Source organism: Schistocerca gregaria, chromosome 5 (genome assembly GCF_023897955.1).
Source record: "Schistocerca gregaria isolate iqSchGreg1 chromosome 5, iqSchGreg1.2, whole genome shotgun sequence".
Classification (NCBI taxonomy): Eukaryota; Metazoa; Arthropoda; class Insecta; order Orthoptera; family Acrididae; genus Schistocerca; species Schistocerca gregaria.
The window spans coordinates 451,242,366-451,254,711 of NC_064924.1; the positions used below are offsets into that span (position 1 = coordinate 451,242,366).

The 12,346-nt window shown below is 43.1% G+C and overlaps 1 protein-coding gene across 1 annotated transcript in view; it reads left to right on the plus strand.

Annotated features, from left to right (window-relative positions):
* LOC126272107 (pro-resilin-like) overlaps positions 1–7,634 on the plus strand; it is a 157,601-nt gene extending 149,967 nt beyond the window's left edge. The window contains exon 3 of the mRNA XM_049974701.1: positions 6,723–7,634. Within this exon, the coding sequence (XP_049830658.1) occupies positions 6,723–6,974 (252 nt within the window). The 3' untranslated portion in view covers positions 6,975–7,634. The remainder of the gene's footprint in view (positions 1–6,722) is intronic.
* Positions 7,635–12,346: the final 4,712 nt, after the last annotated feature.

Below are 12,346 nucleotides of genomic sequence, written 5' to 3' on the forward strand. Positions count from 1 at the left end.
AAGCAATTTTTTATTAACCAAACGTTAGTCTGAGAACAACTAAATAAATAAAAATAATGTAGCTTGGTGCAAGTCATTTTGTCGGCTGCGTTCAGAAACCACAGCTTTATTAGGTTCTGAGCGTACATCCTTTCATAACCCTCAAATTCAGAAAAATATATGGTTACTGTGAATGTAACCCTTAACTTATGGGTCATAAGGAATAGATGTCGAATATCTAGATCACGAGGTTGAGGTATTCGCTCGTAAAACTCTAGAATTAAAGATCGATAGAATACGCTGGGAGCGGATCTTTCTTTCGCTATCAGCAGCTATCTTTCAGATTGAAGTACCATGAGGTGAGACCCTTAAACTAACTAGTAGGTCGCAAAATCAAGGACTTGAAGGTCTGCAGCGTTGCGGAGTGCAAGAGCCACACGCAAAGACAGAGTATATCGCATCAAATGACTAGTTATTCATCCCAGTTTTTCATATTTTCATTAATTATATGTAACGCGCATGAGGTTTTCCTCCGTAATGGAGGCTGACTGAGGGGCACAAATGTCAAACGCAATAGTCTTCATACAGGAATTTACGGCTTTAGTGGTTTTCCTATTCACTTGAGGCTAATGCTACTGAAGAAAGCCTCCATTTCGAGCTTGTGCTTTGCCCCATTGATATAGTCGTCAAGGAGAGATTATATCTTAACTTATGAGTCCTTTTTCCTAGGATGAGTCGCTTTTGCTGCAACTACGACACCTTTACTGACTGGTGGTTCTCGAGACCACGGAGTGAACTGAAAACTCATTACTATTGCTGCCAGTCTCAATTGTTACTAATCATCTTCAGACACCACAAATTGTACAATTGTAGTAGTTTCGAGGATGCGTACACGACTTTTCGTGTCACACTAGATACCATCCAAAGCGTGAACTGGTCTCTAGTAATACGCTGACGTTATGTAAAGTGGAATGAAATGTCGTATGTGTCTCAAAACAAGTACTGTAAATGTATAATTTCTTGTGCCTGATCACGGTTTACTGACATTCGAACCTGGCAGCACTAGTAAGGATTTTTACAGCAGTTGAACGTGATTTACGGCTTATAAATGCGAGCTGCATGGCATAATCAACTACTCGAAGGGGAGCAAGTGTTTGTTGGTGTGCAGCAGGTGTACGTGTTGTTGTCGGCGCTGCTGGTGAGTGTGACGGCGGAGGCACCGCTGGGCAGACAGTACCTGGCGCCGAGTTCGCAGTACGGCCCCCCGGGCGCCGGCGGCGGTGGCGTGCTCTACGCCGCCCCCAGGCCCTCCGCCCCCGGCGGCTCGTACGGTGCGCCGGGCCCGAGGCCGTTCTCGGCCAAGGCGGGGGCTCCGAGGCCCTTCAGCGCGGGTGGCGGACCTTCTACCTCATACGGCCTCCCGCGACCAGGAGGTATGGCGCCGGCCCCCGTGTACGGCGTGCCAGCCAGCGGGCGCCCAGGAGCGAGGGAAGACCCCTACTATGTGAGTAATACCGCACCATGCAGCTTTTCGTCCACATTGCCGTTTCATGTTTTTCGTGTCGAAGGGGTGGCAAGCAAGCGGGAGACATGGTGAAAGATAGAAAGAGAGGAAAAATTAGAGAGGACGAAGGCTATAAGTTATATACTTTCAAATCAGTTATTATTAGAAGGGATTTGTAAGACTTACAATACAAATAGCTTAATTTGTATTTTGTCATTAAATTACATCATATCGTTATTTACTAACAACTATGGTAATCCTGAAGCCGAAGGACATCTACTGACAAAGTACTATGCCATAGATGTGAGGGATGGCAAGTGAGTGGGATTTTGCTGAGTCTGAGGCTCTGAAACTCGAAGAAAAAGTTCTGGACACGGTAAATTCCCTGATGTGAGCGAGTGTTTCATAATAAAACGGAACATCAATCAAAATGTTTGAACACTGCCTATAGGAAAGGAGATTGGTAGCTACATTTGGAAGGGTGGGTGGAGACCAGTATGAAATTCATGGTCATGCAGAGTAAGTTGATAACTGTTTTATTGGGCAACTGCAAATTGTTTCGAAGCGTGCTTCGTAGTGTGAAATGTAAGCGGACAGGGAAAACTAGTCAAGGTGAAGTGATAGTGTTTTGAGGAAACAGAAATAAGGGCGATGCTTGCATATTCTTCATCACATGTGAGTAGAATTATCACTCATTACAGTAAATTTGGTCCAATGCAAACTTCAATTTGGCTTGTTAAATGGGATGGATTATAAGTTAATTTAACTTTCAGTTTTTTTGTGTATAAGTCAAATATGATGGTTACCAACGGCTTCTATCAAATCAGGATTATGTAGAATGCTGATTTTTCGTCCTGTAATCATTTGTAATGTTTTGCAATTGTTTCATTTAAGAAGCTGCTGGCTGAAAATGTTTCGGAGGTATTGCTGAGATTTATAGATAGTACGATAGGTTAAAGCAAAGCGAATATATTAAGGAAAACTGGCGAGCTTAAAGTAAAGCGGTGTGGTTCACATTCTGAAAGCTATGAACAGGATTATTAGGTTTAGGCACGTCGGATCATAGGCGACTGGAAGCCGCAAACGGATGCTGTTAACTGAATGGGCATACGTCAGAAACGTTAACAGGGGATATACAGGATCTTTTCAAAGTTATAGGATTGAAAAACGATAGGCTTGTAGTAGTTGTGTTAATGTTCAGTAGATGAGTGAGTAGCGCGAGTTGTTTATCAGAATGCGGAGGAAAAGCCAACTGGTTGGTAGAAAATGGTGGGCGACTTTGATAAGTTGGTAGGAGGAGATGGCACTGAGGCTGTTTGTTGCGCTTATTGGACGAGAGTGAAAATTCGGAAATTATTCCAGGCTCATAAAAGTAGTATGCGTGGGAATTCACATTGTACTGGGTGACAAGATTTTCTAGGAAAGCAAAACGGCGACATTTTATCCGATGGTTGTACGTAATTCCGTCGTAAGTGATGATCTTTTATTTTTATCGAGTGCTGTCTAACACTATGGGCTGTAGACGGTGTATCATCTATGAGGGTATACTGTTGAGTAGGTTCGGAAGCCTGGAACAGGAGCTGTAAAGAGCAAATATTTTTTCGCTTGTTCACTTTTTCTTTTTTTTAGAATAATTTTTTGTAGATGCTACAATATCTCGCAACCGTTTCCTACGTCGTTCACAATAAAACATAACTTTTGCTCCATGCAGCGAGAGCACGCACGTTTATGTCCCAATTATACCAGTACGTCTGTTAGGAACTGGTGTATACGGAAGGTAATGCAACAAAAGCTAATAGCTAGAGCTGTTCAAATAGTTTCAATTAGCTTCATCGTTATTTGTAGGCATTCTAGTTCAGTTGCGCAAGCAGATTTCTTTGAAGAGTTTGCACCTCAATATAGTTAGCCTTATTGTTATAAGCTTGTTAATGGATGCTTCTCATCCGAATCTGGTCGTCGGCAAATTTTAATTTTCTATTGAGATGAGTACTGCATAAGCACACTCGACAAGATATTGGTCACGCCCAGATCAGATCACACTAAACCTTGTAACACCGTCTCTAGCCTTAACAATGCCTCATTTCGTGGCTCAGGGGAACCACAAGTTTCTTCAGGCACGCTATATTCACCTGCAGCCACTCTTTGCTGGTTATATGCAGTAGAGCAAGTGAATTGCACGGCTTTTAATTACTACAGTTAACTCACTGTTACACATAGGTCCGATACCGTGCCTGAGTGTTCTATGGATAAGGAACGAGTATACGCGAAGCACTATGAACACGGATGTTGCCACCTTGGAAAACGGGAGTGCCCACAGCATACTCATCATAGAGATTTTTAAAAGTGGTTGTTATTAAAACTCGGCTGAACAAATTCACACTTGATTACTAATTGCGATCATATGAAATGGTGATCTTGAGATCTGATTAATCAGGAAAAGCGAAAAGGCAATTTTTTTCAAACACTGACAAGTCGTGATCAATCACTACGAAAAATGATCATTGTTTGTTATTCAAACTAGTAATCAAGTTGAATATATGTTACCGAGACTGTAATAACAACTACTATTACAAATATTTTAAGAGTTGTGGAATCTCTCAGACGATATCTACATCTGCATCAATACTCCACGCGCCACCTGACCGTGTGTGCGTCTGGTGTGGCTAACTGATCCCGCATCCCCTGTTCCACTCGCGAATGGAGCGTGGGAAGAATGAATGTCGCTAAGCATCGGCTAAAGGATCGCTTGACGAAACGTGACACTCTTCGTTGGATCTGCCCTGTCTCTTCTATCAGACCCCGGACTGATGAACAATGCTCAAGAATAGGTCAAAAAAGCGCTTTTTAAGCCACTTCTTTCCTGCAGTGGTTACGTTTGATTAAGATTGTTCCTGTGAATTTAATTCTCACATCTGCTTTTGCCACTATTTGTATAGTCACTTCTAGATACTTTACGGTAGAGACTGTTTCCAGCAATTTGTTGTCAATAGTGTAGTTGAAGAGAAGTGACTTTCTTTTCCTGTCTATGGGCAGTCTGTTACATTTTGTTTTATGTACCATTCACCAATCCTCTGCGGATCATTCTGCAAATCTTCTGGAGCTACCATTACACCCGTCTTTTTTGTAACCTTATGAGCGGTATGTTGAGTTCTATCTGCAAGAAACTCTTGAATACAGGCGCAAATTTGGGCCGATGCTCGATAAATTCGTATTTCTTTCACTAACCGGCAGTACGGGGCCCTGTCAAATGCATTCCTGAAGTCAAGGAACACGTCATCAACCTCAGCACCGTCGTCTACTGTGCTATGAGTCCTACAGAGGTACAGCATCTACTGAGTTTGGCAACAGCTCTGTTTGCACAATCCATTTTGATTTTTATACAGAGGTTTTCATCCCCCAAAGGCGTCAAAACTCTTGAGTATAAAGCATTTTCCATTATTATACGACAGATTGACATCAATGATACAGACTCATAATTATGAGCATCTGTCCTACTGCCTTTCTTGAAAGCAGGGAAGACATGCGCTTTTTTCAGTCGCTAGATGCTTTTCGTTGCACAATTGTTCGTTATTGTCTTAAAGATGTAATAGAGAACACATGGTCAACGAGAATACTGGAGTGAGCATCATGGTTCCAGTGGTTAGCTCTCTGGACTGGCATTCTAGTGGACGACGCTTCAAAGGGACCAATGTCGTCTTTCGAGAGTGTGACATATACACATTCGAGGGTCACTCCAAAAGAAATGCACTCTATTTTTTTAATCCATCTTTTATTCTACATGACTGAAAGTTTTACAGTGTGTAGATACATTCTTTAGGAACAGTATTTTCATTTCTTCACATAATTTCCATCCCTCTCAACTGTCTTACGCCATCTTGGAACCAGCGCCTGTATACCCGCACGCTAGAATTCTGGAACAACCTGTTGGAGCCACTGTTTGGCAGCGTGCACAAGGGAGTCGTCATCTTCAAACCTTGCTCTACGAAGAGAGTCTTTCAGTTTCCCAGTGACATGATAGTCACATGCAGACAGGTCAGGACTGTAAGGCGGGTGATTCAGTGTTGTCCATCCGAGTTATTTGATCGCTTCCGTGGTTTTTTGACTGACATGTGGCCGTGCATTGTCGTGCAACAGCAAAACATCCTGCTCTTGCCAATGTGGTCGAACGCGACTCAGTCGAGTTTGAAGTTTCTTCAGTGTCATCACATATGTATCAGAATTTATGGTGGTTCCACTTGGCATGATGTCCACAATCAAGAGACGTTCGGAATCCGGAAACACCGTAGCCATAACTTTCCCAGCAGAAGGTGTGGTTTTGAATTTTTTTCTTGGGTGAATTTGCATGATGCCACTGCATTGATTGCCTCTTCGTCTTTGTTGGAAAATGATGGATCCATGTTTCATCATCTGTCAGAAATTAATCTTCACCATTCTCGCACTGTTCCAAAAGTTCGCTGCATACCGTTTTTCTTGTTTCTTCGTGAGCCACTGTCAACATCCTGGCAACCCACCTTGCACAAACCTTTTTTAACGCCAAGACATTCAGTATTCGCCGCACGGGATTAGCCTAGCGGTCAGAGGCGCTGCAGTCATGGACAGTCGACTCCTACCTCGGGAATGGGTGTGTGTGTTTGTCCTTAGGATAATTTAGGTTAAGTAGTGTGTAAGCTTAGGGACTGATGACCTTAGCAGTTAAGTCCCATAAGATTTCACACACATTAGAACTTTTTTCAGTATTCTGCAAACACTTCCTTCCCATACCCCAACGTAGGGTGACAATGCGTTCACTGTGATGCGTCTGTCAGCAGTCACCAATTCGTTAACTCTCTGCACATTGTCTGGAGTGTGAGCAGTACGAAGACTGCCGCTGTGAAAACAATCCTCAATATTGCCGTGCCCGCTTTCATCACGTAACCTGCTTGTCCACCGACTAACTGTACTGCGATCGACAGCAGCATCTCCATACAACTTTTTTCAAACTCTTGTGAATGTTTCCCACTGTCTCGTTTTCACAACACAGGAATTCTACGACAGCACGTTGCCTCTGACGAACGTCAAGTGTAGGAGCCATCTTGAAGACATGCTGTGACGGCGCCACTCACGGGAACAGGTTGAACTAAGTTTGAAAGCACACTGTAAAACTTTCACACATACAGAATGAAAACTGTAATTTTACAAAAATAGTGTGCATTCCACGAGTTTGACATGTTCACTGATGGGACTGCGTGGGTTGTCGCAGGAGCCGGCCAACTACGAGTTCAGCTACACGGTGCAGGACGCCGCCAGCTACAACGACTTCAGCCACCAAGAGACCCGGAAGGACGAGAACGCGCAGGGCGAGTACCGCGTGCTGCTGCCCGACGGCCGCGTGCAGGTCGTCTCGTACCGTGCAGACGAGGACGGCTACCACCCCACCATCCAGTACGAGCAGACCGGAAGGGCCGCGCCCGCGCCAGCGCCGGGCTTCGGCAGCGACGGCTACCGGTACTAACTCGCAGGCCTGCCAACACACGTGCAGTGACTGCGGCACGGCCGGGCTGCCACCTGGCCTCCTTCCCTGATTATTTATTTTCTTATTTATACATTTATTTTGTATCGCTCTTGAACAAGTGCACGACGTTCGGAAATTTAGTCAAGTTTTGTTTTACACCTCGCTACATTGCCAGCTAATGGAGCTAGAAGCTATACGTGTACCAAGACGGTATGGTCATTTTGGTATCAGATGCGTGGTTGTGATAAACAAATATATAGCGCACTTAGCTACCTCCAAACTTGCCTGCTGTTAGAACACCTGTAATTAAGACAGTAATTCTAACTGGGTGATCTTTAATGTTAGAGAGTCAGTTTCTATATGAAGCCCCATTACTCTTAAGAGCTAGGGACAGCAATTTCAAAATCGAATTATGGTTTTTCTGCAGCAGGTCGCAGACATCCACGTATACTTCCACCCCGCAAGTCCATTGCTCAAGGTACAGACAGTAATTAATATGTCCGCACTCACTGCTTTTAGTGTACTGTAGTAAAGAAAACGTCGTTGTTAGTTCTCCGTATATTTCGTCTCTTGCCCTGATGACAACTAGTTTCAAGACAGCGCTTAATGGATACGTATTTTGATGTTGAATGCATGTATTTATTCTATGTAAGGACAAATGGCAAAACAAATAAAATGATATTTTGATAACAACTGTTTTTATTTCAAAAATTTTCTCACTTCGATATTTAGTAAGCGTTCAGAGCAATGTTGGTAGGGCTACGTTTATATATCTTATACTCTATATTTGGGCAATTTTTGCACCATACAAGACTGGTAAATCTGAACTTAAAACTTCTTCCTAAAACACAGAGATATGTAGTTTGTCCACAAGTTAAAAGATCTTCAATAATCGCGTGAAAGAATAAGTGTGACGGTACTAAAAGGTGACTTAGTCTTATTCTGAAGTCGGTCAAAGTACACACAAAGAGAGGTTTGCAGAATATTTGCCATGTGGTGCATATAGAGCGAGCTGGTGAATGTCGATAAGAAGGAGATGGCGGTGAGGCACCCTTGGATGTAAACTCATGGTGCAAGATTCCCCATGATGTGAAGCAGGCGCGGAAGCATTAAGGGCTTCGGCCAGTGCAGGTACTGCGGTGTTCAGATGTATTTGGCAATTAAAGCAACTGAATGATCAGAGTTCTGTGTCGTGACGAGTGGACCTCATACCCCCATACCTTCGGAGCTTTCTACCCCGCCTGGGATCTCAACCACCGATGTGAAACGAAGTCTCAGTTCAGTCGCTCACAAAATATTGTCGGAGCAATTGGCCTCTACTTACACTGCCTGTTTGGAGTTTCATATTGACGTTCCACAAATGACACGTGTTTCGAAGTTGTTCTGCCATAATTTAGTGCACACAGTGTCGCCACAACATATTAATTTGGCGTGGAACTCCAAAATCTTTAAAAAAAATGGACGTGAGTGTACTTTGATCGCCTCTAGTTCCTTGTAGTCAATTATTGCTGTGGGTACCGATATAAGCAGAAGTTTACACTAGTTAAAAGTAGTTCTAGTCCTATAGTTGCGACAAAGGTTTTCGTTAGGTACAAGAAAACATATCGAATACGTATACCACGTTTCATGGCCACAGTTTGATGTTTTTCGAGAAAATAATTAAAAATTTATGACTGGAGAAGCACCACTCCCCTAGATTGTGGAGATTTTCATCATATAGCGGATTTTAATGATTGAACTTTCATTGCACTGGGAACTGAATACTCTCCTGTATTCGTTGTGCCATGAAAGCAAATAGCCTTCGAATATCATCTCGACAAATTTCGTTGCTTGTCTGAGACTCGTGATGTGTTCTTGAAAAGTGCTTACAGGAGGATGGTTTGAAAGCATACTTCCCATCCTATCACAAACAGAAGACCTGACATTCGTGAAGACTTTTCTTGTATGAACTGCAGAGTGTCATCTTGCTTTACCCTGCTATAATATGCAGTTTGTGCACAAGTTATCAAGGGTGCGAGGAGAGAGTTTACCGTTGTTTGCCACGTACTCGCGATCTTTCGGTTTTCTTTCAGTATTTAGCAGATATTCGAAATTAATCCGCTTCCAAATTAATTCTAGATGTAGATTTAGTACCCAATAGTGACGTATGGAAATTTGTGCGAGACTGCGACTCGAACCTTCATTTTCCGCTTCTCACGAGCGATCACCTTAACCCCAGTGCACATTCCTCAGCTCGACCCATACTTTCGTGTGTCATAGCGTCCACATCCTTACATCTTATTCTACCAAATTCATCACCTAATGCTCGGAGCATTACTTGATTCCCTCAACAGGGAGAATGAGACAACTACTGGGCAATACATCTATCCCAAATACAGCTGCTCCTAAGGAATTCGCCGTCGGTAAATTGATTTCGAAGGAGGTGTTAATAAATTAGTTGTACAAAAGTAAACTTTAATTGTGAAAAGGATAAATAGCTTACAGAAATGTTTGACACAGCATTGGATGCAGTATACCCTCAAATCTTACCCCCGCCTAACACTGGTAGTTCCCAGTGTTCCCGCTGGTGGCATGCGCGGATGAGTTATTTCAACAGGCATGATGGAGGCGAGTAACGGCGCAGGGCGTGCGCAATGTTGTTTATGGATTCATGAATACAAATCCGCTGCTACAGCACAGAGACAACTCAGGACTATCGCAAGCCACGATCTCAAAGACAAAGTGTTATTAATTGATACAATCGTTTCACCGACACTGGCTGTGTATCACCTAGGACGGCGGGTCGGCCAGCAGTCTCTGAGGCAGCAGTTCGACAACTCCGGCAGTCTTACACTCGTAGTCCGGGCAAAGCAAGGTGACCTGCCGTCTTAGAACTGAATGTGACTAGTGTTGCAGTACGGAAGGTATTAAGGAAACGCCTGTCATTTAGACATTGCAAATTGCAACTGTTGCAAGTTTTAAGAGAAAGTGAGAAAGGAAATTGAGCTAAGTTTTTTGTATAAATTAAAATATGCAGACTGAAGATGGTTTTTTTAATAGGTTTGAAAAAGAATTCAGTGTCGAAGCCACCTTCCATACCTGCGGATATGAGGTGAACAGGAACCACATCATGTAAACGAATATGTTCGGGGCTCGCCTAAGGTAATTTTTTTTTCCACTGAAATGGACATGCTGTAACATTATCTAATATTGAAATTGCAATAGTGTATGGGTACAGATAGCGATACACTACATTATCATCGTGTAGTTGTCAAGTATCTCCGTAGGAATTACCGACTTGGATTGGCCATGGTGGAACAACATCCTGGCCGCCATGATCACCTGATATAACCCCGATGGACTTCTGTGTACGGAATTACGTTAAAGGTAGACTGTTTCTCCGCTTCCGGGAAACGGCGGCGAGCTTCGTCGACGGATATTACAATCAGTTCCCACCATCCGTCATGACTTGCTACATATGATACGGCAGAGAGTCTATTACAGATAGGACATTTGTCGTGTTAGAAAACATAGCCACAATGAATCGCCGGCCGGTGTGGCCGTGCGGTTCTAGGCGCTTCAGTCTGGAACCGCGCGACCGCTACGGTGCAGGTTCGAATCCTGCTTCGGGCATGGGTGTGTGTGATGTCCTTAGGTTTGTTAGGTTTAAGCAGTTCTAAGTTCTAGGGGACTGATGACCACAGATGTTAAGTCCCATAGTGCTCAGAGCCATTTAAACCACAATGTTGTTGGTGTTGTGGTCTTCAGTCCTGAGACTGGTTTGATGCAGCTCTCCATGCTACTCTATCTTGTGCAAGCTTCTTCATCTCCCAGTACCTACCGCAACCTACACCCTTCTGAATCTGCTTAGTGTATACATCTCTTGGTCTCCCTCTACGATTTTTACCCTCCAGGCTGCCCTCCAATACTAAATTGGTGATCCCTTGATGCCGCAGAACATGTCCTACCAACCGATCCCTTCTTCTGGTCAAGTTGTGCCACAAACTTCTCTTCTCCCCAATCCTATTCAATACTTCATCATTAGTTATGTGGTGCACCTATCTAATCTTCAGCATTCTTCTGTAGCACCACATTTCGAAAGCTTCTATTCTCTTCTTTTCCAAACTAATTATCGTCCACGTTTCACTTCCATACATGGCTACACTCCTTACAAATACTTTCAGAAATGTTCTCCTGACACTTAAATCTATGATCGATGTTCACAAATTTCTCTTCTTCAGAAACGCTTTCCTTGCCATTGCCAGTCTACATTTTATATCCTCTCTACTTCGAACATCATCAGTTATTTTGCTCCCCAAATGGCAAAACTCCTACTACTTTAAGTGTCTCATTTCCTAATCGAATTCCCTCAGCATCACCCGACTTAATTCGAATACATTCCACTATCCTCGTTTTGCTTTTGTTGATGTTCATCTTATACCCTCCTTCCAAGACACTGTCCATTCCGTTCAACTGCTCTTCCAAGTCCTTTGCTGTCTCTGACAGAATTACAATGTCATAGGCGAACCTCAAAGTTTTTATTTCTTCTCCATGGATTATAATACCTACTCCGAATTTTTCTTTTGTTTCCTTTACTGCTTGCTCAATATACAGATTGAATAACATCGGGGAGAGGCTACAACCTTGTCTTATTCCCTTCCCAACCACTGCTTCCCCTTCATGTCCCTCGACTTTTATAACTGGCATCTGGTTTCTCTACAAATTGTAAATAGCCTTTCGCTCCCTGTATTTTACCCCTCCCACCTTTAGAATTTGAAAGAGAGTATTCCTTTCAGCAATTCAAAAGCTTTCTCTAAGTCTACAAATGCTAGAAACTTAGGTTTGCCTTTCCTTAATCTTTCTTCTAAGATAAGTCGTAGGGTCAGTATTGCCTCACGTGTTCCAGTATTTCTACGGAATCTAAACTGATCTTCCCCGAGGTCGGCTTCTACTAGTTTATCCATTCGTCTGTAAAGAATTCGTGTTAGTATTTTGCAACTGTGACATATTAAACTGATAGTTCAGTAATTTTCACATCTGTCAACACCTGCTTTCTTTGGGATTGGAATTATTATATTCTTCTTGAAGTCTGAGGGTATTTCGCCTGTTTCATACATCTTGCTCACCAGATGTTAGAGTTTTGTCAGGACTGGCTCTCCGAAGGCAGTCAGTAGTTCCAATGGAATGTTGTCTACTCCGGGGGCCTTGTTTCGACACAGGTCTTTCAGTGCTCTGTCAAATTCTTTACGCAGTATCGTATCTCCCATTTCATCTTCATCTACATCCTCTTCCATTTCCATAATATTGTCCCCAACTACATAGCCCTTATATAGACCCTCTATATACTCCTTCCACCTTTCTGCTTTCCCTTCTTTGCTTAGAACTGGGTTTCC